Source organism: Trichomycterus rosablanca, chromosome 5, assembly GCF_030014385.1.
Source record: "Trichomycterus rosablanca isolate fTriRos1 chromosome 5, fTriRos1.hap1, whole genome shotgun sequence".
Classification (NCBI taxonomy): domain Eukaryota; kingdom Metazoa; phylum Chordata; class Actinopteri; order Siluriformes; family Trichomycteridae; genus Trichomycterus; species Trichomycterus rosablanca.
Window position 1 is genome coordinate 41,776,177 of NC_085992.1, and position 23,746 is coordinate 41,799,922.

The following is a 23,746-nucleotide window of genomic DNA, read 5'->3' on the forward strand; positions in this document are numbered from 1 at the left end:
ACAGTTTGCTTCACTAGCACAGATGCCAACTTTGCCCTGTGTCTTTCATTATAGTTTCGGCCGTGCAGACTTTAAAATAAGCTTTTCTCTGTAATGTATTTAATGCAGTATGTGTTTTTAGCACTCATGTTAAAGCTCATGTCTCTTATCAACAAACTAAACATGTGTTAATATCTGATTTGTACAGTTAATAATGGTGGTTAAGCTGTTACCTGAGCCTGTTGGTTGTTTTCGATACAGTGGTCCATCACAAAGTTGGCAAAAGCATTATTTTTCCAATGAAACTGGGATCTTTCTGGACTTCTATTCTGCTCTCATTCATAAATGATGCAGATGTTTTATTTTTGTGTATTATTTTATATTAAACACACTGGTCCAGGCCGCTCAGGTGGCGCAGCGGTAAAAACACACACTGGAACCAGAGCTAGGATCTCGAATACATCGTATCGAATCTCGACTCTTCCTGCCGGCTGGGCTGAGCAACCACATGAACAACGATTGGCCTGTTGTTCAGATGGGCGGGACTAAGCCGGATGAGGTCTCTCTCTCTCATGACTGGTGCAATTACGACCTCCGCTGGCTGATTGGTGGCGCCTGCACAGAGATGAGAAAAGAGTGCTCTTAGGGTGTGTCTCTCCGTACACAACGCTAGGCTGCACTGCACTCGTCGAAGTGTAGGTGATAAGATGCATACGGCATGCTGCCCACGTGTCGGAGGGGGCGTGGGTTAGCTTAGTTCTCCTTAATCAGAGCAGAGATCGGCATTGGTGGAGAGGAAGCATGATGCAATCAGGCAATTGGACGCGCTAAAAAGGGAGAAAATGGGGAGAAAAATTCATAAAGAAAATATAAAAAAAAAAAAAAAAACACACTGGTCCTGGTCACTAGGTTGTACAATTTTAGGGGCGGCACAGTGGCTAAGTGGGTAGCACCGTCGCCTCACAGCAAGAAGGTCCTGGGTTCAATCCCCAGGTGTGGCGGTGCGGGTCCTTTCTCCGGGTGCTCCGGTTTCCAAAGACATCTAAGGGAGGTGAATTGAAGACACTAAATTGTCCATGACTGCGTTCGATATAACCTTGTAAACTGATTAATCTTGTGTAACGAGTATCTACTGTGTCTGCCATGAATGTAACCAAAGTGTAAAATGTGATGTTAAAATCCTAATAAACAAACATTTACAATTCTGGAGGTAATGAGGGGTTATAATAAAAACACAGCTGGTTGTGAAAAACTTAGTCCAACAAATATTTAGACTACATCCTAAAGCAGAAACAGTAAATAAGTGAAAATATGTAGGCCTGTGTGGTGTTTAAAATAATCAGTGTGTTCTTTTTAGTGAATAGGAAATGAAAATTGTGTAAGTCGTTGTGTACTTGCTGACAAACAGCCTTAGTTTTAGTGCCAGCTTCTTTCAGAGCTTTCTGTCTGGATTAAATAAAGTCTTTTTAAGAGGTGGCGCCTTTCATAGCACTGATAAAGAACAGCCTCAGCTTGAAACCCTGCTGGAGCGCCATGGACAGCGTTGCCATGGGTTTCCAAGCAACTGAGCACTTCTCAAGAATCATTTATACACCCTAGTTTCAAAATAATTAAAGAAATAATCCAGTGTTTAATCCATTTTCTGTCCACCTTATCTGCAGTGAGACAGACATATGACAGATGTGAAGATGTCTACAATAAAGCTGTAGTTTTATTTTGCTTTTAAACACTGGAATTAAACAAATCAAAGTTATTCTGGTGATTTGCAGACAGTTAAAGTCAAAAGTTCACCCACACTTCTACAATCTACAGGATAGTCTTGGAATTTTAATTACTTCTGTTTTTTTAATGACTGAATGATTGGAACACATACTTCCAAGCTAAAACAACCTTTATAAAACTGAGTTCTTAAGTTTATTGTGGATTGTCTAACATAAGAAAATCTTCTGGGTTACAGTATACATACACTGATCAGCCATAACATTAAAACTACCTCCTTGTTTCTACACTCACTGTCCATTTTATCAGCTCCACTTACCATATAGTTCTACAATTACTGACTGTAGTCCATCTGTCTCTCTGCATGCTTTGTTAGCCCCCTTTCATGCTGTTCTTCAATGGTCAGGACTCTCCCAGCACCACCACAGAGCAGGTATTATTTGGGTGGTGGATCATTCTCAGCACTGCAGTGACAATGACATGGTGCTGGTATAAGTGGATCAGACACAGCAGCGCTGATGGAGTTTTTAAATAGTGTCCACTCACTGTCCACTCTATTAGACACTCCTACCTAGTTGGTCCACCTTGTAGCTGTAAAGTCAGAGACGATCGCTCATCTATTGCTGCTGTTTGAGTTGGTCGTCTTCTACACCATCAGTGGTCACAGGGCGCTGTTGGCTGGATATTTTTGGTTGGTGGACTATTCTCAGTCCAGCAGAGACAGTAAAGTGTTTAAAAACTCCAGCAGCGCTGCCGTGTCTGATCCACTGATACCAGCACAACACACTAACACACCACCACCATGTCAGTGTCACTGCAGTGCTGAGAATGATCCACCACCCAAATAATACCTGCTTAGTGGTGGTCCTGACCATTAAAGAACAGGGTGAAAGCAGGCTAAAAATGTATGTAGAGAAATAGATGGACTACAGTCAGTAATTGTAGAACTACAAAGTGCTTCTATATGGTAAGTGGAGCTGATCAAATGGACAGTGAGTGTAGAAACAAGGAGGTGGTAAAGTCAAAAGATGCTGAAATACAGGTTAGTGTCCACAACTAAAAAAAATCCCATTAAAATCTGTTGCTGATCACATAAACAATAATATAATTAATATAACTTTACAGATATTAAAATGGATTTAGTCTAAAAGGGTTCGTTTATCCGCATCAGATAAATTGTCCGTTTAACAATTTGTTACTCCATCTAGTGGTTTTCTGAAAGAAATGATTAGGGAATATAACAAAGGATGATACAAACAGCATTTTCAAAGAAACTTTTATTGGTTTTGCTGTAATAGTTTCCACTGGCATTAGATTGAAATTAAAGTCAATTTAACAGGGTCTCAAATCCAGAAAAAAAATCATTTGTGCCACTGTGAAATAATCCCAGATGTAGTCTTACACAAGTACAAAGTTGTATCACCTAAACAAAGTGTGAATTTCACTGGCTGTATATTTAATATGTAATATTTTAGTTCAGATGTTGAAGACACTGAGGAGTCTAACAGCTCATTGTACTTATTGTAGACAGCTCAGAAAATCACACAAGGTGCCTTCATCTATATCTTCTACTACCGACGAGAATTTAAATTTTAAAAATTGTGCATTTATGCTACAGAAAGAAAGGAAAACATTTTATTTTAAACCAGAAGGTAATAAAGCCAATTAGTTAAAAATTATTAATGACCAAATGTCACATCTATACACAGCTGCAAGCCCAAACCTTTTCACCTTTAAAGTGTTACAAATAACAGTCGACATGTGCCCAAATATAAATCATAAATCTAATTTGGAGAAAAGGGGTCTGAATTTAAGTCACATTTTCTAAGGTTAGTAAAGTAAGGCATGGGTAAAGATGAAGCACAGGGATTATTAGAAAATGAAAGAGAAAATGATATCAGCACATTCGGTGTTGTGTAATCCATTTAGAATGAGGTGTATTCTCAATAAGCCACTTTACATATCTTTAACCAAAATTCAAAATGAGAAAGCATGGAAAAACAATTGAAGTGATACAGAAAATGACCTTGTATAATGCTGTCGTCTGAGTTTAGAACAAGCTCAAAAAGAGCTTAAAAAAATATAGACGCATTGGAAATGTTTCATTCAAGCTTTTCCTCTAACCCAAAAAAAATCAATGCCAGGTCATTACAAAACTAAATAGCTTTTTACAACCTGACAACACTTCAGTGTTTTCCTACCTTTGATTTGACAATGAGGGTTTGTTAATATAGTAGCAATCGAAACGTGAGCGTAGACATCACAACTGGCTTTGATATAACATACTTCCCCTGTTATTTCACCTGTAAGAGCTAGAAGTGCTGGTAAGTATGTGATGTAAGTGCATTCTGAGACCAGCTCGGGATTTGAAAACCATTCTATTCATTATTAATATGAAATCATGTGTAACTCTTCGATCAGTCCAAAGCTGTGCATGTTGCCTTTACTCCTGACCAGCAACAAATTTTGGGTCACGTTTACTACAGTTTTTGTTGTTCATCAGATTTAGTGAACACAAACTGACGGTAATACTTCAAGTATCATCAGGATTTACTCTCAAATCAAAGGTAGGGACAAATGATATTGGTATCAAGATGAATGTAAGATTATATTACATTCTCATTAGTTCAAGACTACCTGATAAATCAAATTAACCTCCTGCCCTGTAGCAATAATTAAAAATGTGTGTAGGTAGGTATATAGGTGTGTGTATATATATCATCTACATAGGAGCAGAAAATCAAAACACAAATCAAATTTGGCAGGACTCTGGCTAGCCTAAATCACTTAAGGTCCATGGTTTTGGTGTTTTATAAACTATTTTCCATGCTAAACATACAGATACCTAATTAAAGGCATGGAATGAGAATTTCATTTCAATTCATTCTGAGCCAAAATGCTGGATTCCAGATCATGCTATGAAAAAAAAAATAAAAGTGAAATGGATAAAACAAGGAGGCAACAGAATGTGTACTGAAGTAGATGTCCAGACCAAAGCAAAGAATCAGTTGCACAAAATAAAGCATTTGGGCCCCTAAAGGGTATCAAACTTAACAGTGTCATCTTAGATCTTTACTAAATTCCCCATGAAGAAATCTCTGATAGCTGTTTTGCAAGTAAATCCGTTAACAATAATTGTTGTATTGGGCACTTAAAATAGACATTTTCTTGCTGTGTTTATGTATAGCTGTTGGTAGCCCTGAAACCTAATCAAACAAATCAGCTTGGTAACTTTCAGGGCTTCAGCAGCACACTAGGCCAACATGAGTTAACTATTTCCATGATTACTTAGCACCCAGGAGCTAGATAGAGCTAAAGAAGAGTGCTCACAACATTGGTTTCTACAAGCCAAGCCACTGGCACACTTGTGCGCCAGGTTATTGTTAGCTTTTTATGTCGGTTCCTCTTCTTTAGATGTCCATCTCAAACTGAGCGTCTTCACCTGTGGCACAAAAAGTACAATTTTACTTTTCTCATGGAAGAAAATGTTTTATTTGTGTACGGTATCCTAATTATGTGTGTGATTAGCATAGCTCTTAGGTTACAGCATGACCCTTTCCAAGGTCACTGAGCGAATCAAGTACACCTAGATTACAACGTTCCATACAATTACACTTATATTTTGTAATAATGATCTTTATCATTATATGTTCTCATGCTTAAATTTTACTGTGATAAAATGTGAAGCCTGTCCCTGCCTCTTTAAGCTGTTGACCCATGTAATTCTTGGCAGATCAACATACTTTGAAGAATGGGGTCAAATGCCCATGCCCTTAGGCATCCACTTAAAGTCTCTCGAGATTGGCTAGCATCACATGACTGACAGAGACAAACATGACATTCCTTCAATCCAGTGACGAGAGATAATCAGCTCTAAGCCACTGATAACTGGTGCCCTCCGGGTGACTGAGCAAAAGGTTTTTGATTGTGCCACTGGGGGGCTCCATTTACAAGTCCTGTGAATGCCAGCGCTTATATATTACATTATTTATATTATTTTAGGGATCTACATCTCAGAGGTCATAGACCTCAAAAACATCTATTACTATGTCAGCCCAATCTGTTGAAGATAAAATAAATAAAAGACAAACCTGCTCCTGGCTTGCCATCATGGTTGTTGATGCTATTAGCTTCGTTCTTCTTGTTCTCATTTATAACGTTTTGGCTCGTCACTCCTGGGATGACCGGCAGGTGTGCTGGTGGAGTCTGGGCTATAGGGGAGTTACGCCGGTCTAACAGGAATTTACGGTCATAGATGATCCGGGTGCCTACAGTAAAGCAATGAAAACAGAGAACACCCAGTTTAAATCCATTTCAAACACACAGACTTAATAGTGAATGCTGTTCAGTGACTGGTCTTGATTCCGAGACACATCAAACCGTATTTAAAACTATGTATGTATACCTTCTATTAGAGATGGAACGATCGATCGGCTATGAATCGGTATCGGCCGATTTTTAATCAAAATATGCTATCGGCGATCGGCCGATATTTCCTGAAAGTAGCCGATCCGATCGTGTGATATATAAAAGATCATGTTAAGTTAACAGCTCAGTGGATTGATCCAGACTTTGAGCTACAAAGCACCAACCATCACATCACCATTCATCAACCATCGTACAGAAACCACCGTGAAAGCTCTTCATGACCTAAAATAACATCATTAACGTTGTGCATCATACATACGATGTAATTTTGCTGATTGAAATATTTACTTTGAAAAGATAATTCAACCCGGTCACATCTGAGTCGATTCTATCAGCACGTTATATAAACTCCTGGTTCACTTTGGTGAATCGTAAGCGGTTCTTACTTGTGATGTAGATGAGAACAGAAAACGTTACAGAGCCAATCAGAGGCAGAAGTTTATTCATTACCAAATTCGTTAGTTCAGGATCATCTGCTGAACTTTTAGGATCATCAGAAAACTTTTAGCTCCTTAGACGGAACGAGTCTGACTTGGTTACAGATCTGTGGTAGTAGCAGTTTAATTAAGCTTTTTAATTAAGCTTTTTAATTAAGCTTTTTAATGTAAGAGAGTCACACAAAATGTTCTGTATTAGTTGGTGTTTATTTAAAACCACGACATTAATTAATAACAGTAAACACGGAGAGATAACTGAGAAGAGAAATTTACGCTTCGCGGAAAATGAATCGACTCGTGAATCACTTTAAGCGATACAGTGAACAGATCATTTCTCTTAAAGGCACAAACACACACAAACAGCTCCGGTTTATCTTCACTGTGAGGCTCTTTTAAGGTTTTTTACGACTGAACTGGATAACATTAAACCTGCGTGTGTGTGTGGTCAGTTAGACTAATGAAATATGTCTCCTGTGGGTAAAGAAAATTATTGTTTGATGTACTTTATTTACTGCTAAATACAGCTTGTTTACATTCTTCCTTTATTTGCATTGAAGACTCACCTCGAACAAGCCTTTACTCCACTAAAAGCTTTACTGTTCACAACTTGTAACCCGCTGGGGCCTAATTCTACCAGGTGTACTTTTTAATTGGCCTGTTCTAAAGGACAAGACAGTGCTAGAAGGACGCACGCCTGCCATCACACGGCTGCTGTTATATAACAGGATCAGCTTTTTGTTGGCTGCACTGTACAGTCCTCCTTCTCAATCACGGTTCTTCAATGTAACCAATCACGCTATTTAAAAAGCCACAGAATATCCGGCACAAGTGACTGGCTGCATCTCAAATAGCTTTCATCCGGAAGTGAAGTGCACTATACACGCTGTATAAGAAATTACACAATACCCTTGATAGGTAGCCTATATAGGATGTAAGGAGCCGTTGAAAACGCAACCCTTGTTTTTGTTTTGAACATGCCAGGTTTCCTGGCGAGGCTACTAGGCCACAGTGTAACGTCGAGCCTATTAAATAACAAGTAACAATTTTGTTTGCAGATATAAGCACAGTATTAAAGGTGAGCATTAAGAGTGCATTACCGCCCGGGGTAGTAGAGAATAAAGTGCCTCCAGGAGTGGTGCAATAATCGTGAGGTAGCTGCGTTGAGTCGTCGATCAGCACCGTCCTGGTCGGAATGGCCCTGCTCTCGCTGTACTGACGACTGGACGACATTGCACTAAATTGGGTTGCTGAGCGGCGTTAAGTTGAAATTGGAATGCCGACGGAAGGTGAAACCCCGGGCCCTTTTCCTTTCTTTTCTATTTCTTTCCTAAGCTTTCTTGTCGGTTACCTCCTCGTCCTCCCAGCCGTCAGCACCGTCCCTCCCTCCGCCAGGCAGGAAGCACAGCGCCTGCGAAGGATATGAGCTCAGAGCTGAACACGTGTTCGACCAGGACGCGTCTCATTCCGAAAGCCAAATGTAGCTTGTACAAGAAAAGCAAAATTGAATTAAGAAAATGCAGTAGACAAGTTACCAGAAGTATCACTTAAAAATGAGCTTGATTGATGGTTGTCAGAGGTTGTTCTGTCGGTGTCCCTTTCCGGGGGTCCCTCCCAGTGTCCCTCCCAGTGTCCCTTCAGCATAAACACAATTTGCCTCAATTGGGCCCCTTGAACAGCAGTGGTCATTGTCTCTTCACTTTACACTAAATTCTGTAATATTACATAAATTGTTTTAGCTATGCCTTTCTAAACAAACAAACAAAAAACAAATTAAATAAAGAAAAACAAATGGGCCCCTTGAACAGTGGTGGTTATTCTGTCCCTCTGTGTTTGTGTTTATGAGTGAGTTTTAACGAATTAATGTATGATATAAAGGATGCCTTAAAAGTGTTGAAGTTTGGTCTATTATTCATAAATTTACAACAATGAATGTGATATTTGGATAATATTAAGAGAAGGTTGACAATATAAGTCTCATCTGAATTCAATATGTCACTTTTAGTTATTCCAAATAGAATAAATTCAGTTTTCAATTTAAAGTTATAGTAAATTTTTCTATTAATAAAATTATTTAAATCAGTCCAAAAAAACTGAGCAAAATGAACAATCCCAAAATAAGTGAGTAAGGGATTCTTCATATTTGTGACAAAATGAACATTCTGTATTTATATCTTTTTTAAATTAAGCAATAGTTTTATTGATCGGGTAACATTTGTGCAGAATCCTTAGAGTTACTTCCCTTACCTTATTTGTGATTTAAAAATTATTTGGTAAAAGCCATGTTATTTTCCAATCTATATCATAATATAAGTTATTCCAATTGGCCGATAGGTCAACAAAAATGTGCAGCTTTAACAGCCTTCACTCTTCATAAGTTGGGTCTGTTGAAAGTTGTGCACAGTAAGTCAAAAGATTTGTGAGATCAGGCACTGATTAAGAATTTCTCTTTGTGCATAGGGACACGGTCATGCTGGAACATGAAAGAATCTTTTCTAAACTGTTGCCACAACAATGTGTTCTATCTATCTATCTATCTATCTATCTATCTATCTATCTATCTATCTATCTATCTATCTATCTATCTATCTATCTATCTATCATCTTGTTAGCAATGGGTATGACTAAAACATCTGAACTCAATAATTAGTAGGGGTGTCCACATGTTTTTTTATGGGGGGGGGGGGGGGGTGGCACGTTGGTGCTGTGGGCAGTTCTGTTGCCTCACAGACAGAAAGGCCTGGGTTCAACCTCTGGCTGTGAAAGACATACAGTCAGATCAATTGGAGCTTAAGTTTGCCCTTTGTGTGAATGTGTGTGTGGGGTTGTTCCTACCTTTCGTCCAAAAAATCAGACCCACAGCGACCCTGACCTGAATGAAGCAGTGGTAAAACAGACGGTTAATACATAAATGAATATGGCGTATGGCATGAACATAACTGTGGCAGACAAAAGGAGCCAGAGAAAACTGTACTCCATCATGGACAATGAGAGCCACCCCCTGCACAGTTATCATAAAACAGAGGAGTATGTTCAGTGACAGACTGCTGTCACAGAACTGCTTCATGGACAGACTAAAAAGGTCCTTTGTCCCCAAAGCCATTAGGCATTTGGGGACAGCGGGTGAAAGCTAAGGACTGAGGGCCGTACATGTAGCCATGTATGTATGTGTATATACATGTATATACGTATGTGTATGCATATGTATGTTGATGTATATATAGATATGGCTGTATTGGCCCAATTCAATGTGCAATACTCGTCACTTTATCACTTTACTATTTGATATTTAATCTATATTTAATTTGTATCATTCACTGTATACTTGGAACTGTAGTTATGCAATATATGTAAAATGTATTTACATTTTCAGCATTTGCAGATGTTTTTTATCCAAAGCGACTTACAGTACTGTGACAGTATACTGTCTGAGCAATTGAGGTTTAAAGGCCTTGCTCAAAAGCCCAACAGTGGCAACCTGGCAGTGATGGGACTTGAACAAGTGACTTTTTTTATTACTAGTCCAGTACCCTACCCACTAGGCTAGGTTACTTTCGAATTTGGTTGTTATGTTTGTGCTGTTTTTTCGAATTTATATTGTTGAATTTTTATAGTGTGTACCTTCATTGATGTATAATGCTACTGAGACTTTAATTTCCTTCAGGACTGATAAAGTATCTATCTACAGTATTTATGGGTGGCGGCAACCTTTTGCCCTGCTGTACGCTTCTAGGGGAAGTGAAGAAGGCAAGAAGAGTTTCTGAATGAAACACCTCCCTGCCTAAACGCTGGCTTTTTATTCTGACGTCGGTGAATCGCGTTATCGCTGGTGCTCGTTTACCGGAGCCGTCTATCAACCATGAGTTTCTCTATTGAAGAAAGAGGAAACCTTAATACTCTGACTTACAGGGTCTTTTACAGTGAGTGCAATTTTACATTTATTTATTTAAAAGTAAAGTTTGAGTAGCCAAAGAGGTGTAGAATGAGTGGGTGTATGTTCACACGTGTCACCTACAGACTTCAGTTGCATCATTCATTAGTTTTACTGGTGTTAGCTACGTAGATCGCTTTTTAAACGTTTATTAAGTGGAATATATTATTAATGATATATAACAGTATATAATATTATTAATATACATAAACAGCGAAATATTAACAAATACGTTTCAGAACCTTCTAGTAATTAATTTCATTATTCAAGTTGGTAATGAAAATGTAAGACATTAGAGATATGATTCTTCTTTTAAGCTCATTAATTATATTCGTTTTGCTCTGTGTATATGAATTAACATGCGGACTTTAAATGAATTAGGAATCCTTTTCATATTATTCATAACGTGTTCTACAAAGAGCTGATTGTAATAGAGAAAAAAGGCTTAGCAACAGTATCTACAACAGGGGAGGCTGAAAGAGACACACCTACAGTATTTACACACCCACAGTATTTACACACCCAGTCATGTATAACACACACAATACTCTGGATTAGGACATTTAGTAAAATGCATTAAAAACAAGAATCTGTGATATTTTTTTTACATAGCCTAATGGGTAGGGCTGTGAGCTTTCAACTGAAAGGTTGAGAGTTCGAATCCCAGCTCTGCCATGCAGCCACTGTTGGGCCCTTGAGCAAGGCCCTTAATCCTCTCTGCTCCAGGGGCGCTGTACAATGCCTGACCCTGCGCTCTGACCCCAGCTTTTAAACAAGCTGGCATATGTGAAGAAATAATTTTGTTGTACTGTACATCTGTGTATATATGACAATAGCATTCTATATTCTATTTTTTTTCATTCTTTGTCTGACTGATCTAGTTGTATGTTGTAAATACAAACAAATTTAGAATTTGATGTCTGATTTTGATTAAAGACTCTTAACAGATTTGGAAGGCAATTTTTGTTTGGTACTTAAGCTGCTTAACAGGCTGTGCTCAACAGGCTGTAGTCGGATTTGTCAGATTCTACTCACCATACGGCACCTAACATTTTTTTCCAAGAGACATGTCTGGACTCCATACAAGCACACATACCGTGTCTACAAAGCCACGCTTTTGTCTTGCTGAAATAACTCTGGACGTCACAAGAAAAGACGTTTCCCTGATGGCAGCATATATCTCTAAGATCCCAATAAATGCTCATGAGTCAATGTTACCTTTACACATCTGTAAGTGGGCATTACCCCTGCAGTAGGCACAGATGCTTGACCATACTTTGATGATTGTTCAAAAGAATAAACAAATCACAGATTCTCTGTTTTATTGCATTTTACATTTTACAAGTTTCCAAACTTTTCTATAAATGGGTGGTCTCGTTCTCCCTCCCTCTCTCCCCCTTTTTCTGTGGTCCGCTAGAGTCCTGTATGAATTAAATCTCAGTACTCACTGCGGTGCTTCAGTATTTTTCTTACTCGGAAACAGTTGTGCTTTCACATTCCTGGAAATGCTTTGCACGTAATTTTGGAGAGTGTCTTAGGGAATGTGTGGCCATTCAGTCCATTGCGGTTCCAAAACCATGAGCATGCGAGTTTGTGCCAAATAGTCAAAAGAGTGTCTCTAAGGTCATGCACTGATGGTCAATTAAATGACTTGGCTTGCAGGCAGTGTTTCAATTAAAATGTAATAGATTTGAGAAAAACAGCATGTTTTGTTTGTAAAATTATTAATTGGTACAGTAAACACTACATGTTTGTATTTGAGCCAACCATGAGCTTGTTGCACAATTCCATTCCATAAACCTTGACCAGAGTGGTTCCAGTGAGTCCAGGGGTCTGTGCAGGCCACACCAAACTTATCAAACCATGTCTTTATAGACCTTGCTTTGTGCACAGGCGTGTTATCATACTAGAATGGGAAGGGGTCCTCCCCAAAATTTTGACACAGTTAAAAATTTAGGATCTATTTTCTGTTTACATTTATATAAGGTATTTTATGTAATTAATTTCATGAGTCTGTTGGGCCCATCATCTCGATTGCTTGAATTGTATTTAGTCATAATTGTTGAATAAGAAAAATGCTGTAAATGTAAAAGAGGCGACTAGCAATAATAATATAAACAAGCTAGTTCTCGTTTTTAAGCAAATAATGATATTGTCTCATTCTGCAAATCTGCCTAGTTCACTGAGATTGCAAAATCTTCTTACAAACCTGATAAACTGGTCTAACCTGACCTATAACTCACACAAGAACTATAGAACTAACTATACTACACTAGAACTCAAAAACAGACCCGGTCGGACAGTCTTTAACACTATTAACTGTCTATATTAGACTTTGTGTTAGGAATATTTGTGAAAGGCAAACTAAGCATTGTTTTGTAACAGATTTAAAACAAAGCTTGAACGATGTAGCTGTGAACAGTATAGCAAAATTAGTTTCAAGCCAAAAACAGTCTGGATATGGATACTTAGTGTCCCAGGGTTTTGTTCATCTCTACTTGTGTGATCTCTGCATTTCAATAGCTAACATTTTAATAATAATAAGTTTTTCTCTTTTTAAACAGAGGATCAAGATGGAAAGTACATCTCCCCATTCCATGACATTCCCATGCATGCTGATAAAGCCAAGGTATTGTCTTAAGATCAAAATTTAATTAGCAAGTTACTCTAGTAAAGGTGCATTTTCCCCTATAACACCTTTTTACCCTTTTACCCACCTGAGGCTGCCATACCAACAATGCCATTACTGATGGGTTTCATAAAAATCTAATCATGTAATAGGAATCTATTATGTCAGCACTTGTGCCCAGAACTATTAGACTTTACCACAAACTGGACTGAAAGACGATGAACTCAAATTCTTTACGCTTTTTACTTGTTATAATTTTTTGTTAGAAATAATTTTATATTTATGGTTTGTTTAATTCTAAATCATTTAAATTTATTATTAAAGTTATTATTATTCATAAACATTGAACCTGAATTATCCTCTAGGCTACCCAAGGAGGATGGGTCCCACTCAAGGTTTCTTCCTTGTAATATTTGGGGAGTTTTTCCTTGCCAGTGTTTCCCAGGGCTTGGGGTTTTTGCTCCTAGATTCTGTAAAATTACAGAATTACAATATCTCTTGTAAATAAAGCACTTTATAAGTACATTTGACTTGACTTGACCTCTTGGATAATACAGTTGTGGCGATTAGTGTAAGTACTTTACCCTTCTAGAACAGTGTTAAATAGTTCCACTGGACTTATTATCTTATCTTCTGCTTTAAGTTTAAAGGCCAGTTACCAGACTGACGTGTACCTATGACTACAATTTGTAATCATTTATTAAATTATTTAATCCACAGAATATATTCCACATGGTTGTTGAAGTACCCCGATGGACAAATGCAAAAATGGAGGTATGGCTAATCATGAATTAAAATGTCTTTTGCATTATAGTTCTGTTATCGCTCCTTTAACTGACCCTTACTTTAAGGCCAGAATATGCGGATGTTTATAAATCTTGAGCTAAAAAATATCTTTATTGTATCTGAACCAAGATCAGGCTAACAAGTCTTTCTGTCCCTCAGATTGCTACCAAAGACCCTCTCAACCCAATAAAGCAGGATGTGAAAAAGGGAAAATTACGCTATGTGGCCAATGTGTTCCCACACAAGGGCTACATCTGGAACTATGGTGCTATCCCTCAGGTAAAGCAAATGAAAACACATCATTTTGTAGCCAATGCTATACATATCTTAAATTAATGCATATTAAAAAACGAATTATTTGTAGAATGAGGACTAGAATATGCTTTTACTCAGACATAGAAAGCCAGCCACTGACTATTTACACGTTATGTGATGTTATTGGACAGTTTAGTGCAATTGTAGAGAGGCTGCTACCCCATATTAATAAACATAAGCTCATAGGTGCCCAGTATTGGCTAGTGCTTACTGATTGTTAGGAGAGACAGAAATGTGAGTTTTAAGTTTTAATACAGTTAATACTCTCCCAATCCCAAAAAGGTGGAAAATTTAACCAAAATCCATTACAAATTCAGCAATAAAAATAGCAAGTTATACTGGGACTGGTAATAATACAGTTCTTTTCCATCACGTAGATGGTGAACTGCAAATTGTTCATTTTTATTGTGGACAGGTTTTTGGACAAGTAGCATTAAGGTTTTTCAGTGTTTACCACCAGAATTAGTACAAATACTGGACTGTCTACTTGGTGTTCTGTACCAAATCTGTTTCTAACCCTGACAATTTTTGCCTGAACAGACATGGGAGGACCCTGGCCACAAGGACTGTGATACTGGATGCTGTGGTGACAATGACCCAATTGATGTCTGTGAAATTGGCAGCAGGGTATTGATTTCTTTTTATTATTGTAATTATTTAAATACACCAGATACATTTAGATTTAATTTGTATTGTTGTCTTCAGTCATGTTTTGCTTGTCTACAAAACCTCATGTAGGTTTGAGTTTGAATAATCATGTGGATCTTTTTCAGGTGTGCACAAGAGGAGAAGTTATCAAGGTAAAAGTCTTGGGTGTGTTGGCTATGATTGATGAAGGTGAAACTGACTGGAAGGTTATTGCTATTAATGTTGATGACCCAGAAGCAAATGACTTGAAGGGTGAGTGATTTATAGTTTCAGTATTTTTATTGCCCTGTTATCACTTCTGTTGTCCTGATGTTGCCATGTTACACCATGGTGATTTCTTTAGATTGTAACTTAAGTTTTATTGTGTCAATTTTAGACATAAGTGATGTACGACGACTCAAGCCAGGCTACCTCGAAGCCACTGTGGACTGGTTTAGACGGTACAAAGTGCCAGATGGCAAACCTGAAAACCAGTTTGCTTTTAATGGAGAGTTCAAAGATAAGGTACTGTTATGTTCTCTAATATTTAAACAAAATCTTACTTTCATTAGCAGTAGTAATAAAAAAATATGACTAGAATAAGTGACAAATCACTGAATAAGTCACTAAATAAGCAAACGAGTGCCTAAATAAGTCACTGTTATGTAATTGACCATGTGTTAATAATAAAAATGCTTACTGGTGACACAGTGGCACAGCAATAAGAAGTGTAGCTTTTAAGAGAAAACAGAGAGTACAGTCTAGAAGGTGGATTGGCTACTTTAGATTGTCCATGTGCGTCAGCAACTGGGTGTGTGTGTAATGCACTAGAATGGTTTTACACACTGTCCAGTATGCCTTCCTGCCTTTCCTTCCTGATCAAAATGAATTGGTTAGTGAAAATTTGTGAATAAATTAATTTGGCATGTATTAGATATTAAATAATAACTATACATAGGGTCTATTTTTAGTTTTTGAAAAGAAATTCAATCATTTTCGTGTGAACTGAGCTGATACAGGGCTTATTTAAGTTAAAAAAAAAATCGTTTTTTACAGCATACTTTACAGCATCGCTGCAATAGAATTAACCGTCAATCTATATCATACACTGATCAGCCATAACATTAAAACCACCTCCTTGTTTCTACACTCACTGTCCATTTTATCAGCTCCACTTACCATATAGAAGCACTTTGTAGTTCTACAATTACTGACTGTAGTCCATCTGTTTCTCTACATACTTTTTTTAGCCTGCTTTCACCCTGATCTTTAATAGTCATGACCCCCACAGGACCAACACAGAGTAGGTATTATTTAGGTGGTGGATCATTCTCAGCACTGCAGTGACACTGACATGGTGGTGGTGTGATAGTGTGTGTTGTGCTGGTATGAGTGGATCAGACGCAGCAGCGCTGCTGGAGTTTTTAAATACCGTGTCCACTCACTGTCCACTCTATTAGACACTCCTACCTAGCTGGTCACAGGACCCTGCCCACGGGGCACTGTTGGCTGTCCAACAGTGACAGTGAAGTGATTAAAAACTCCAGCAGCGCTGCTGTGTCTTATCCAGATTCTGGAACTGAACTACCTATCTAAGTAGATAGAGCTATTCTGATTAAAACCTTGTTATATTCAATTTCTCTACCAGCATGGTTTAAATGACATAAGTGTACTGTAAAAATCTTTTGGTCACCTTAATGTTTTAATTTACAGGACTTTGCCATAAAGGTCATCAAAAGCACCCATGACTTCTGGAAGGCACTTATCTCTGAACAGACCAACGCAGGAGAGCTGAACTGGTAAAATAAAACTCATGGTTTCTTACACTCTATGACCAAAAGTATGTAGCAGCTGAATATTATAGTTGGACATTGTGGTGTTTGTTTTGACATATTGTAAAACCATGGGCATTCTTATTAAGGTTGTCCCACAGGTTGCCACAATGTTGAAAGCATATAATTTTACATAATCGTTTTTATACACAAGGTAGCAATGGTTGTGGCTAAAATACAAGCTTAATAATGGGCTGTCTACATACTTGTGGTGATCAGTACTAGTGAGTTGATAAGAATTAGGTTTTTGACTATTTGTTCTGTTATTTAATTATTATTATTTTCTGACACACTGCTGAAGTATGTGTCACAGCTCCCTGGAATACAGTGATGTTTGAACACAGATGATGCAGAATCTACATTTTATTAAATTACTTTCCCAAACTGATAAATAACACTCACATCCAAATAATCGTTGTCATCATTGTATATAGGTAAGGTAATATTGATCTTTCTGTTTTGCTTTGAAGTAAAAACACTCGTGTTTCGAAAGGAGGCAGCTCATTCTGCTGTTCACCAGAGGACGCCAAGGCAATTGTTGATGGCGTAAGAATGTTATCCTTTCTTTTCCTTTTATATACAAACTAGTGTGTCTTGTGCCTGCTTTTTGATGTTGTAATAAAATAGTACATAATACATATGTTGGTAAAATATTTTAAATTATTATATAGGCACAAGACACAAGGGCATGAGTACTAAAGTGTATTATCAAGTTGTTGTTTTTTTTAAACCTTTCCCTTTAAGTAAATTATAAGTGGCTCGGTGGGTAGCACTGTTGTCTTACAGCAAGAAGTTTCTGGTTTAGATTACCAGGTAGAGCAGTCTGGGTCCTTTCTGTGTGGAGTTTGCATGTTCTCCTCGTGTCTGCTATTGTTTCCTTCCACAGTCCAAAGACGTGTATGTTAGGTAAAGTGGAAATACAAAATTGTCCATGACTGTGTTTGACATTAAACTTGAACTGATGAGTTGTAACCTGTAATTACCTGTCCTGTCATTAATGCAACCAAAGTATAAAACATGACATTAAAATACTAATAAACTAAACCAATAAGTCCAATATCAAACAAAACTCATTCTTGAAATTATGCTATAAACATAATTTATTCTGTCTATGCTTATGGAGATATACTTTGTCATGTATACATATACAGATGTACAGTACAATGAAATTCGTTCTTCGCATATCCCAGCTTGTTTGGAAGCTGTGGTCAGAGCGCAGGGTCAGCCATCGTACGGCGCCTCTGGAGCACAGAGGGTTAAGGGCCTTGCTCAAGGACCCAACAGTGGCTGCATAGCAGAGCCTGGATTTGAACTGCCAATCTTCCGGTTGATAGCCCAAAGCTCTACCCACTAGGCTACCACTGTCCCATATGACACTGTACACAACTTGTGTCTTGGAGAATTTGTCTTTGTTGTCCCACCTGGCAGAATAAAGTATATTTACACAAAGCTTAGATGACAGCACTCCATTACCTCACATTTAACACCATTAAGATGCAAGAGAAAGGGGCGGCACGGTGGCTAAGTGGGTAGCACTGTCGCCTCACAGCGAGAAGGTACTGGGTTCGATCCCCGGGTGGGGCGGTCCGGGTCCTTTCTGTGCGGAGTTTGCATGTTCTCCCCTTGTCTGCGTGGGTTTTCTCCGGGTGCTCCGGTTTCCTCCCACAGTCCAAAGACATGCCGCTAGGCTAATTGGAGGCACTGAATTGTCCCATAGTTATCTAGCCGCTGGGATGCACAGACCAGTGCATTGTAGTGCCGGTCCCAAGCCTGGATAAATAGGGAGGGTTGTGTCAGGAAGGGCATCCAGTGTAAAACTGTGCCAAATCCCGCCGGCGACCCCTAACGGGAAGAAGCCGGAAATGCCGACCCCGTAACCGAAAAACGGGACAAAGACTGAGGAACAAGAAGACAAGAAGATGCAAGAGAAAGAAGCAAAGCTAGTGGCAAAAAAAATAAGAAGAGATTTGTAATTATTACCAATAGGCAGAGTATAGATATCTGTATTAAATGCAGAGATAGGAGTATATTTATTATTTATAATATACAATCAAAATTATAATATTAGGCTACTATAAAATATTTTTTATATACAGTATATTTACCAAAGACAGGGCAGTAATAGGCAGTAGTAGCTCAATAATTAAGCTACTTGATTAGTGATCAGAAGGTTGCCAGTTCAAGCCCTATTACCGCCCTACCAGCTTAACCTAATTGCTCAAATTGTATTTACTCACTATTGTAAGTTGCTTTGCTATTGTAAGTTGCGTCTGCAAAATGCCATAATTGTTAAATGTAAATGTACTTACTTTTGGTTAAGCCACAGATATATAAAGAAAATAGACTTTCCCATTAATATAGTGAGTGAACTTTAATTTACAATTTGGGTAATAGCACATTACAGTAAGTGCAGTAGTAATGCTAATGGTTAATATGTGCTTCTATATTTCTGATACGGTTATTCATTATTTTATTTTCTTATATCAGACTTGTCCATGTGGAGCAGCGGATTCCATTCCAACCTCAGGTATGTAGGTCTTGATTTCTCTCTCTTTTCATCTTTGTTCTAAACTATATATTAACCTTTTCTGACATGAGACACTTGTCCTGGGGATGTCAATTTAAGTTCCCACAAAACATGTAGTAGAATGTGCTTAAACATGTGGACACCTCCATTACTGCAGGGCTTACTCTGTCCAATCAGTGACACATGCAGCCACTAGAGGGCCCCATTACCACGTGTTTTTTACATGCTGTGACTAAAAGCTTGCTTGAGTGAAAACGTAACTAGTTGTTCATATCTCAAAAAAAACCCTTGGTTCCTAGAGCCAACAACTAGGAGAAGATAATTAAGGTTAAGCACGTTTTAGGTGTTAACATCATGATATTTGTTTTGCTGTGGTGGATTAATAAATAGTTGACATTCATAAGGAATGTGAAGACAGTTCAGGATTGTCACTTGAAATTGTAAAATAATTACATCCTCAAAAGACTAATTAAATCATTAAATTTTAGATTGTTGTAGGACATCAGCTAACAAGCGAACACTTTTTTAGCTCCATAATTTATCGTTGCTGTTACAGACATAAAAAGAATGTGTAATAGCAATTTTTTAATAGAAAAGATCATAAATGTTTTTGTATTTTTATTACATAGTGTCTCAGTTAGGCTAATTGTCCAAGCCTCTAAAGAAAGGTTGTAAGCTTATTGACTTTTGACAAAACTAAAATAATCTGGGGTCTCGGTTGATCCTGGTAATTGGAATTTATTGAAATTATTCCTGAACTGGCTTAAATAGGCAGACAGTACCTTTCAGAGCCAATACATGTACATATTAACTTTCTAAAGGCCCTACTGAAAGTAGGGTAAAAGGCAGTTTTTTGTCATGGGGTGGAATTAGGGTTACCAACTTTCAGAACTGGAAATAAGGAACACCCTTGGGTGGGGGGTGGGATTGGCAGGTGTTTACCTAGCGGGAGTGGGGGGTAGGCGGTTAGGGTTTCACCTATAAAAAATATAACTGGTCTTACATCGTCATAGGAACATTATCAAAATGTTTTATTTATGCTGTTTAACATATATTATTTTCATTCTTTATAATAATAAATCAGAACCATATTTTTGGCAAAACAACATGCATAAAGAACATCATGTAACATTTTTTCTCAATAGTGCACACAACATTTTTACATAATCCATCTTTACAAAACAGCAATTTAACATTTTTTTTTATAAATAAAACAGACCTGGTATTATAAAATAATTTCAAACATTAGTGCAAAAACAGTTTAGATTGCAAAAAAAATCTTCTAAACAGAATAACAATTAATTTATAAATTGTATTTTACAAACACTGAACCATAGAAGACATTAGACAAAAACTGAACTAGTGCCAAGCAACTCCAGAAACACAAGCTGCTCTGAAAGTGCTTCTCATTGGTCGTGACTCACGTACATTCTCTGGGTGCTGGAACGTGACAGACATCCAGGCTGAGTAAGAGCAGCAGTTTCCTTCTGTTTCATACATATTGCCCTGTCTCAGTCTAATCTGCAGCATTTCTCTCCCATTGATAAAAATACGGAACAAAGCACGTCCCGTATCAGTTCAATACGTAACATGACATTAAGTTTCCGAATAAGGATTGGCAACCCTAGGTGGAATATCAGTGTTATCTGATGACATTTTGCTGGTCATTGCACTTACAGTACATATGAATGCATGTTCAAGCTGCATGTAATACATAATTACATCATTTCATTTAATTAACATTTATGTTGTGATTTTTTTCCAGTTGAAAAATGGTATTATTATGAGAAGTGAAGATGAAACCCAATCTAGATGGACCAGTCTGATCCCAGTTCTTTAGTGGGTGTTTGTGTAGGAAACATGGATATTTGTCAAATACTGGTAACTGTAAATCAGGGAAGCAGTAGCAGTTAGCAGGTATTTTCTTTTAATTTAATTAAAAGATGTTAAAATGTGTCATAAGACATTAAGTACTGTTTCACTAATACCTAAATAAAGTCTGGACAAACATAGGTACTGTAAGTTTGCATTAATAAAGACTTTCTGTTGCTGTTAGCTTGTATGTGATTTTAAGGGTTTTGTTTATGACTGTGATGCCTCCTATTATAAGGATATTGGTTAATGTGTGTGTGTGCACGCCTTGGAGCATTAAATTTTTGAATGTGGTGAGAATTAATGTCAGACTGCTCTTCATCAATAACTTTCTCCATTGCAGAAAATGCTGTGCAATGCTCTGCCTCTTGAACAGACTAATAAACAATATATAATCCATGGCAGAAGTTATATATGAGAATTACTCTGACAGAAAACTAAATGACAATTACACATTCACCCCTGCAAGCAGGCTATTCAGTCAGATGATCATCTGAATATTGATAGATAAGCTGATCTGGTTTGTAGTTAACTTTCCAGTTCCCCTCCAAGTTGTTCATCTTTTGGATGCTTTTATTTTTTATAATTTATTTCATACATCTGTTAGCAATGGGTATGACCTGAACTCCTCAGTTAGATATGACCAAATTATTCTGGCCAATGGCCATACAGTGAATGTGTGAAAAAGACATCAGCATTAATAGCTACAATGTAATCGAGGTTTTGTGAGTGTGATTTGAAACACATTTGGAATTATGCCACCTTAAATGCCCCACAGAATAGCTGCTCAGGTGGCGCAGTGGTAAAAACACACGCTGGAACCAGAGCTGGGATCTCGAATACATTGTATCGAATCTCAGTTCTGCCTGGTAGCTAGGCTGAGCGGCCACATGAACAACGATTGGCCTGTTGTTCAGATATGGGTGGGATTAAGCTGGATGGGGTCTCTCTCTCATAACTAATGCAATTACGAACTCTGCTGGCTGATTGATGGTGCCTGCACAGAGATGAGAAAAGAGTGCTCTCAGGGTGTGTCTCTCCGTACATAGTGCTGAGCTGCACTGCACTCGTCAAAGTGTAGGTGATAAGATGCATACGTCATGCTGCCCACATGTCGGAGTGGGCGTGGGTTAGCTTCGTTCTCCTCAATCAGAGCAGGGATCGGCATTGGTGGAGAGGAAGCATGATGCAATCGGGCAATTGGACGCGCTAAAAGGGGAGAAAATGCATAAATAAAATATATATTTAAAAAATGCCCCACAGAATTAATGTTAAGTTTTTTTAAGTTTTATTTTTTCCCCACAACCACATTATCAAAGTCAGGGTTGGTTGTGGTAGGTCATGGTTAGTATAGAATAGAATAGACTGCTTTTTATCTGTCATATATACATATACAGGTGTATAGTACAATGAAATTCTTCCTTCACATATCCCAGCTTGTTTGGAAGCTGGGATCAGAGCGCAGGGTCAGCTATTGTATGGCGCCCCTAGAGCAAAGAGGGTTAAAAGCCTTGCTCAAGGGCCCAACAGTGGCTTAATGGCAGAGCTGGGATTCAAACACTCAACCTTTCAGTGTATAGCTCAAAGCGCTACCTACTAGGCTACCACTGGCAAGGCAGGAACCCTGGGTGCCAATCCATCGCAGAACTTTGGCCAAAAAAAACCACCCTTGTTAAAACTGGCACCTAGAGGTGCAGCCTGCACTTAGGCCTATTCCCATACATTATTGCATGTGTGCAACCAGGCTTTTGGCCTTTGTTTAGAGGTCAGCTAATAATTAGGTTGTTAATTACTGATGTAGTCAATATTTGTTTTACATTGTAAATGTGTATTTGTAAGTTAGAACAAATTAGGGAGTTCGCCCAGTGGTGTTTGGATAGGCCTCTCACAGACTTTCAAAGAAAAAAAAAAGAATATCTCACTAATAAAACTGCACTGGTTTTCAACAAAACTGTGTAAACATTTTAGGTGTATGACAGACCGATCAGCTTGGGTAAGGCAGTGGTATCTTATTGGTTGAGGTGCTGTACTAGTGATCAAAAGGTTGCTGGTTCAAGCCTCCCACCCACCACCACCAGGTTGCCACAGTTATACAGTGGTGTTCAAAAAAATAGCAGTCCAACATCATTAACCTGATAAGCGTGGAAGGAAGCGTGGAACTACTGTTCGAATGGCCAAAATGGCAAAGGTTCAGCCAATGATCACCTCCAGAAAGATCAAGGAACATCTGAAGTTACCAGTGAGTACAGAAGATGATTAAGGGAAGCCAATGTACCAGCAAGAAAGTCCCGTTGTTAAGTAAAATTTGCTAAGAAACACATTGACTGGTCCAAAGAGAAATGGCTCAACATTTTGTGGACTGGTGAAAGCAAAATTGTTCTTTTTGGGTCTAGTGGCCGTAGACAGTATGTCAGACGACCCCTAAGCACTGAATTCAAGCCAAAGTGCACTGTGAAGACAGTAAAGCATGGTGGTACAAAATTATGATATGGGGATGTTTTTCATACCATGGTGTTACGCCTATTTATGGCATACGAGGGATCATGGATCAGTTTAAATATATCAGAATACTTGAGATCATGTTGCCCTATGTTGAAGAAGAAATGTCCTTAAAACGGGTGTTTCAACATGACAATGACCCAAAACATCTTGGTTACAGACAAACAA

At 38.1% G+C, this 23,746-nt stretch overlaps 2 protein-coding genes across 2 annotated transcripts; one reads left to right on the plus strand and one right to left on the minus strand.

Moving 5' to 3' along the window:
* Positions 1-2,960: 2,960 nt before the first annotated feature.
* On the minus strand, positions 2,961-7,952 carry eif4ebp2 (eukaryotic translation initiation factor 4E binding protein 2). The gene is made up of 3 exons (XM_062996178.1): positions 7,661-7,952; positions 5,790-5,966; positions 2,961-5,140 (listed from the first exon to the last, which is right to left on the minus strand). The coding sequence occupies exons 1-3, from the start codon at positions 7,791-7,793 to the stop codon at positions 5,109-5,111; spliced, it is 342 nt and encodes a 113-aa protein (XP_062852248.1). The 5' UTR covers positions 7,794-7,952; the 3' UTR covers positions 2,961-5,108.
* Positions 7,953-10,380: 2,428 nt separating this feature from the next.
* ppa1b (inorganic pyrophosphatase 1b) lies at positions 10,381-21,262 on the plus strand. The gene is made up of 11 exons (XM_062995220.1): positions 10,381-10,480; positions 13,056-13,120; positions 13,841-13,894; positions 14,066-14,185; positions 14,762-14,848; positions 14,995-15,121; positions 15,246-15,373; positions 16,562-16,647; positions 17,151-17,226; positions 19,168-19,207; positions 20,973-21,262. Exons 1-11 carry the CDS (start codon positions 10,420-10,422, stop codon positions 20,999-21,001), a joined length of 873 nt encoding a protein of 290 aa, XP_062851290.1. The 5' UTR covers positions 10,381-10,419; the 3' UTR covers positions 21,002-21,262.
* The last annotated feature ends 2,484 nt before the right edge of the window (positions 21,263-23,746 follow it).

Coding starts and splice junctions, on each gene's coding strand:
- eif4ebp2 (XM_062996178.1), bottom strand. CDS start 7,793: ATGTCGTCCAGTCGTCAGTACAGCGAGAGCAGGGCCATTCCGACCAGG. Junction 5,967..7,660: donor ATTCTCTACTACCCCGGGCG/GTAATGCACTCT, acceptor GCTTTACTGTAG/GCACCCGGATCATCTATGAC. Junction 5,141..5,789: donor TGATGGCAAGCCAGGAGCAG/GTTTGTCTTTTA, acceptor TTTGTGCCACAG/GTGAAGACGCTCAGTTTGAG.
- ppa1b (XM_062995220.1), top strand. CDS start 10,420: ATGAGTTTCTCTATTGAAGAAAGAGGAAACCTTAATACTCTGACTTAC. Junction 13,121..13,840: donor TGCATGCTGATAAAGCCAAG/GTATTGTCTTAA, acceptor TTTAATCCACAG/AATATATTCCACATGGTTGT. Junction 17,227..19,167: donor CCAAGGCAATTGTTGATGGC/GTAAGAATGTTA, acceptor TTCTTATATCAG/ACTTGTCCATGTGGAGCAGC.